General features: G+C 44.8%; 1 protein-coding gene across 1 annotated transcript; it reads left to right on the top strand.

Annotated features, from left to right (window-relative positions):
- The first annotated feature begins 455 nt into the window (after positions 1 to 455).
- On the top strand, positions 456 to 1,559 carry LOC119266834 (pentatricopeptide repeat-containing protein At5g48730, chloroplastic-like). The gene is made up of 2 exons (XM_037548114.1): positions 456 to 1,074; positions 1,166 to 1,559. Exons 1-2 carry the CDS (start codon positions 550 to 552, stop codon positions 1,304 to 1,306), a joined length of 666 nt encoding a protein of 221 aa, XP_037404011.1. The 5' UTR covers positions 456 to 549; the 3' UTR covers positions 1,307 to 1,559.
- Positions 1,560 to 6,742: the final 5,183 nt, after the last annotated feature.

Below are 6,742 nucleotides of genomic sequence, written 5' to 3'. Positions count from 1 at the left end.
AGATGTGGATCGAAACTTGTGACACCCGACCATTTGGTCAATTGTGCATTAAATATGGCCTAGTATTTTAGAAATTTGATTTGGTCCAATTTTGCAACAATAATTTGGTAGGTCTTTCATAAAAAATCATTTTGGGCACTCGAAAAATGATTAAAAATAGTTGGAAAGATAAAAATGCATGTAAATTGGCGATCATCCAAAAAATGTGGTCTAACTTGAGAGAAAAATTTAGTTGTGCCGTTCTACAAAATATTTTTGATAGCTGCTTCACAAAACACCCATAGTTTGAGTACTTAGAAACTATTTTAAACCATAAATTTTCTGAGCCAATCAGGGCCTATCCCACGGATCGCCCCCCTTAGCCGATCTGAACCGTCTGTTCTAGCCGATCTGACCGTCCACCTCTCAGCAGCCTAATCCAAACCCTAGCAGCCCGTGCCTGCCTCTCTCGGTCTCTCTCCCCCTGTCCACCGCCTCTCTCTTTCCCCTTCTCCCCGATCCAGATCCAACCCAAGCACCCCGTCCTCCGCCGCTGCCCCGTCCCCTACCATGCGCCACCCACCTCCGCTCGCTCGCGCCCCTGCTCGCGCTGCTCCCCGACGGAGCCTCTTCTCCTCGCTGTTAGTTTCCCGCAGTCTCATCCAATCCCCCCTCGCCGCGCAATGGCCACCGCGCCGGTGGTGTGCCCCTTCCCCATGCTCCCCTCGCCCTCCTCCTCCCTCAGCACGTCACGCGCCGTCTTCACTCCGCGCGGGCCCTCCGCCAGCGGCGGCCGCCTCGCCGCACGAGCAGCAGAGCGCTAGGGGAGCGGCGGGCGTGGGGAAGAGGAGGCAGCGGCAGGAGGAGGAGAAGGTCGAGGCCGACGCGGAGGATCTCGAGCGGCAGAGGAAGGAGGAGGTGAACCGCAAGATCGCCTCCCGGAAGGCGCTCTCCATCATCCTCCGGCGCGAGGCCACCAAGGCCGTTCTCGACAAGCGCGAGCCCGGCAAGGGCACCCGCCGCCTCCTCCCCCGCATCGTCCTCGAGGCCCTCCACGACCATGTCATCGTGCTCCGCTGGGAGTCCGCCCTCAAGGTACCTCCCTCTGCCCCCTCCCTTCTTCCCGCCTCACAACTCATTGACGCCCAGGCCTTTGTCTAACCATGCCGTGCCCATTGACGCCCAGGTGTTCGAGCTAATGCGGGACCAGGTGTTCCGAAGTGTGCATCCTCCGCGCCCCTCGCCCAGATCTGCTTGCTGTGTGTGCATCCAAGTGTGGAATTCCTCTGTTTTTCACTGTATATCCTCAATTTCTATTACAATGTAAAATGCTTAGGAATCCAATGATAGACGTGTAAATGACTTGCATAGTGTGTGCTTGCGGTTGCAAAGGATGCCTTTTAAGGGTTTCCTGCCCCGAGGGACCCAGACATGGTTGCCCTTCTCTCATAATCCCGATGGGCTCAATTGCTTCTGTAGTTCATGAGTTTGATTGTTGTACCACTGAGCAAACATGCAGATGTTTGCTATTATTTCTGTTCAGATAGCCGACTATGGATGTTCAACATTGTGCTTCCTTATGCATTTGTCCCAGTAGCACTAACCACACACACCAAACATCGGAGTAATATTATCTTCGTATAATATATCTAGAAACCATGTAGGTTGCATTTACTTCTATTCTATTGTTGCATATTTCTACAAGGTTATGTGCTGTCAATTCAAAACATGTGAGGATCCATTTGTGTCATATGGCCTTATGGAGTATGCATGCCACTATGTGATTGTCTATCCGTAGATTTAGATCACCACACCCTCAACCACTCTTATATGCTTTGCATTGATTAGAATAACAATTCACATCTATCTATCCAGTAGCACCAAGCACTATCCACTATTTCTTCGCCCACCTGCAGCTAGCTGCCTAACTACGACCCTGCAGATCTTGTTGTTATCTTAGCGTTTCGACTTTCAAAGTTACTGCATGATGCGCGCTGTGCCGTTTCTTTTCAATGTTACAGCACCAGCCTACTGCATGCATCTCCAAGCATTAGGTTGCTAGTAGTTTACCTGTGCAAGTCATGCATCATTGGACCCTTGTTCAAAAATCAAGGGCTGGTCGGCGTCCTTTTTATCGCCTCATTACCTGCGCAGGGTGTCTTTTTTTTAACACATTATCTGAATTTTTTAACACATTGTCTGGGCTTGTATAGCTAGTATTATAGGCAGGGTGTCTTTTTAAGTGAAAGTTCTTTCTAAGTATTTTTTCAACTGCTTGTCTAGGCATATATTGCTGTATTATAGGATGCCTGAACAGCGAGTCCAAATTTGGGAACAGGACAGACAGCTAACTCCCAGTTTTGTATATATGAAAGTGAGCGAGTCCCATATTTGGGGACAAGCAGGGGTCCATTAGGAACATGGCAGTTAATTTGCATAATCCTCGACCTCCTCCTGCAATATCTCTTTCTCCCTTTGTTCTCTGAATTTCCCGGTGTTGTATATGTCTGTAAGATTCAAATTTTAAGAGTACTTGCTCCCTGTACTTGCTCCATCGCTGCCTCGTCTAGTCGCTTGTATAATTTTGTTTATTAGTGTAACCTGAACCATGGAGTAGTACCCTGTTCGCATATGTGTGATTATGTGTGTTCTGTAGTCTCTAGCTCCAGTACATGTGAACTATATGTTGTGGTGTAAATCATTTTCATTCTATCTTATAAACGTGTTTCTTCAATAGCTATTTCTGTTCAAGTCTTGTTGTCACTGATGTTAGCATTTAGTTTATCTCAAGTAAAAAAAAATCTCAAGTAAAAAAAATACTGAAAATACAGTGTACAAATCAGCCCAAATATGTGAACCTCGGTTCTGAAAACTAAAGAGTTCATATATTGGTAGATAGACTGTGATTTAGGATATGCTAAACAGAAAGCTTTATAAGATGGAACTCTCAATATCATGACTTCACTTTGTCCTTTAATTTAATATGGTTAGAACTACCATGGTTTTTTAAGTAGTTGGGGCATTAAGAAACAGTATGCTGGATGTTTGGCCTTGCATCCGTCCTTCCATGAATTCATGCTTGTGCATTGCTAGTTATTGCTTTTTTGCAGGTCTTCTTCTTCCTCGATCTGGTGCAGTAGCAACAATTCAAGGTCATGGTCATGGAGCAGCAGCCATATATTTTTCTTCTTCTTATTCCCTGAGATGACATGAGATGAGGTTTGTTTTCCTCAAGGTCAAGGTGCAGCAGCTCGATTTGATTTGATGTGATTGGATTCAGTTTCCTCATGCCTCTCTGTTTGCATTGCAGGCTCTGTTGGCCGGTCTTCAATTCTTCATGCTGCTGCTGCTACTGCTACATGAGGACCCTCTTCAATTCTGCATCTGTTGCGGCCGCCGCAGCTTCCACCTCCAGAAGAGCACCTGCTCCTCGTGCGGTTACCCGGCCGCCCGCATCCGCAAGTGTAAGCTCCCCCTCCCTTCGTCCTAGATCTCTAGGTCTGTTGCTGTCATGCACCATGTTCTTGATGTTGCGCGACCTCATGTGGATGCCACGAACGGCGCTGCTCCTGCGTGCAGATTTGATTCGCCGCATTAGTATGCGGTTGTTGTCTCGCCGTGGTTGTTCAAACTGAGATGCACCCAGTTGATTCGTCATCTCGGGTCATAAATTTTTCTGCATTCCCTGTTGCTGTAGCTTGTTGGATGCATAGTTTGGTCTCCTAATGGGAATTATTAGTGAATGGTGATGTCTGTGGTCACGTGAATGGTGATGTAGTAGCTGTTATGCTTGATGCGTGTATGTCCATCTCTTTACTGTTTTGCTAGAACCATAAATCCTGATGCGCATGATGATCATGGTCTGGTTTGTTAGATCTATTCTGCTGGTGCTTAAAATTTGACATGCCTGGATTCTAAAAATCATTCTTACAGTTTTCATTTCTATGATCAATTTAGAGAGTTGGACATGTCGGTATATTATATACCAAAAAAAATTCCTAGCTAGTGAGAACATTTTAGTCACCCCATGAACGCATACTGGTTGGTGCTAGTCATATTATTCATGTACATGGCATTTGCTGTCAATTCTTGATTATAAGTTATTGGATCCCTCATTAGCTACTGTTTGATGTTCTGTACCTGTTCTTATTCTTATATGTTCATTCTTATTTTTTGCACAGGTGAAGTGCGAATCCATGTCCGAAGTTGTGAAGCATATAAGCAAAGAGTAGCATATTATGTGTTGTAGTTGTAGGCAGTAGTAGGCATATCTGGGTTGTAATATACTATAACGGTTGTAATAGATTAATGCGGTATTGTTTTGGACCAATTTCATTTGCTCTCTGGTCTGTTCGAAACAATGATTGTAACAAGTGGAAACCTGACAAGTTATAATGGTTGTTTGACAGATTTTGAAATTTTTGATGTGTGGGATCAATTTTGTGATAAGCATGACAAGTGGGACCAATCTGATTGGTGGGACCAGTGGCAAAAAACGGACGAAAATAAAATATCAATAGACTGTAAAAGGCTGCATCTTAGAAAAAAAGGCCGAATTAATGGCCCAAGCCCATGTAGCTAGCAAAAATTAACAAGAAAAGAAATACAGTAAAAAGGTCGAATTGTTGGGCTAGGCCCATGTAGAAAATCGAATTGGACCGGACTGAATCTTGTGCCACATCAGATTGCCACGCTGGATGCCTACGTGGCCTGGGGAGGTTGCTAGTGACCAAAACGCCACATTAGACGTATTTTGGTCATAAATGTCTTCGGCCATTCCAGAAGAAAGGTCGCTATAGTCAGTTTATGACGGCCAGCTTTTGACCTTATGTTTTTGGTCACAAAAAGGTCACAAATGGAAATTTGTGACCATTCAGTGACCAATAGTGGTGGTCACAAGTTGACATATTTCTTGTAGTGATTGTTGTCCGAAGACGCCTTTGCCCATAGGTCGGTCAAGCCAAACGCTGAGCCCTTTGAATTTTCTGCATTGAATAGGCAATGCAGTAGCCCTCGAGACACTGGTCAGGTGACAACACCAGATCAGGGGATCGTTGTGCCCCTTTAATATTAGTAAGTGATAAGCCCAAAGCCCAGTAGCCCTTGAGCCTTAATGTGGACACAGGTGGCTGAATTAAGGATCGATATCTGAAGTAAAATCACAAATTATGTGTAATGATTCTATGTATCCAAGTACTTTACATCATTAATGCTCGGATCCTCATTGTACAAAACTTTGTTGACCGACCATCGGCTTCCACCACCTCTCCCAGTAGCCGAGGAGTGTTTGTCCTACTTTATAAAGCCTTTATGAGGGCAAAGATTTACGACAAACAAGGCAATCCGGCCATACAGTTTTATAAACAAAGGTATGCAGAGAGATATGTTATATTACTGTTTAACATAAGAGATGGCTTCCAAAAAAAAATAGTCCCGCTATCGGTTCCTTTCTTTGGGTTGTTATGCTAAGCATGATCATGAAACCTCAGCTCCGATCAATGTGGGAGCAAAATATTGAGGATTTAGTTTGGGGAAAGTTCCCGAAATATGTTGTCTTTAGCAAACGCAAATTTTCACTTCCGTCATTGCCGAGCAATTATATCCTTTAAGATGGCTAGCTTTCGGCTTCACCCAGTCTGAGGTACTAACCCGGATGACCCGGTAGTAACAATCATAGAGGTGCTCCCTTTACCGCCTAGCCGAACAATCGGGAACGTAGGGGTAAGCACAGGAGCTAGGCAACCCAGCTTGGCCAAAATCTTAAGTCAAATTGATGCATATGTATGGCTTTATAATGATTAATATGGAAGGCGACCCTTGTATATTAAATACAAATGCCAACGATATATTTACTTTGACTCCATTGCGACTGTTTATCAGTTGAAAGTGGCGCATCGTCGGCTTCCACCCCCTTGTAGATGCTACGCAGGGTGTTTCCGCAATAACAAACAACTCTTAGCTGATGTCTCGGTGCCCGAAGGCGGTTGTGTTAGTGGAAACAAGGCAATCAGATATGCGGGCTTTATAACTTTCACTTAGTCATAGGAGCTTTAAGTTGGGAGGCCAGCAACTAGCCCCCGGTTAGTGTTCGGCGACAGTCGAGGTCAAGCCCTAAACACTTCGACCAATGTTATGAACGGATCGTCATTTAACACGGGGTGACCTCCATCGATCTTATAGTTTAACACAGTCATCGGATCGCTGACCAGTTTACACTTATTGTGACAGTCAATTTTCGGCTTTCTCCACTAAGGCGCTTAACCATGCGAGCTGGAAGCACAATTGCAGTGGTTCTCCCTTTGCACACCTAACCGAACAAAGTGGAACGTAGGAGTCAAGCATAAGAGCCGGGCAACCGAACTATTGACCGAAGACACAATTCGAAACCGATGCATATATAGCAATATCCGAGAATGTTTTTGCTGAATCTATAAAGGTGTCCAGCGTTGCACTGCGAGAATTATGCTGGAAACAAACAAATAGTTTAATAGTTCCATAGGCTTGGAAAACAAAAAAAATTCAGTAAAAACTCGATGTCTGAACTAGATCTAGTGTTCGGTGCCAATCTGAAAATTGTTCTTAGAAAAAAATGTGCTTCTGTCGTTCTTTAACATGACACATCCTATCTCAAGACTTCAAGCGGGTCAGCCTACGGCTTCAACCTCCTATCCCGAAGGCGGAGTACTTCTCATTAGGCCAGTTTAGCAAACTAAACTCTAGCGGCTTTGAGAGAGAAATTATGCTCCCCGGCTATTGACCACAC

The sequence above is a fragment of the Triticum dicoccoides genome, chromosome 1A (assembly GCF_002162155.2).
Source record: "Triticum dicoccoides isolate Atlit2015 ecotype Zavitan chromosome 1A, WEW_v2.0, whole genome shotgun sequence".
Taxonomy (NCBI): Eukaryota; Viridiplantae; Streptophyta; class Magnoliopsida; order Poales; family Poaceae; genus Triticum; species Triticum dicoccoides.
This window is presented reverse-complemented; position numbering and strand designations above follow the sequence as displayed.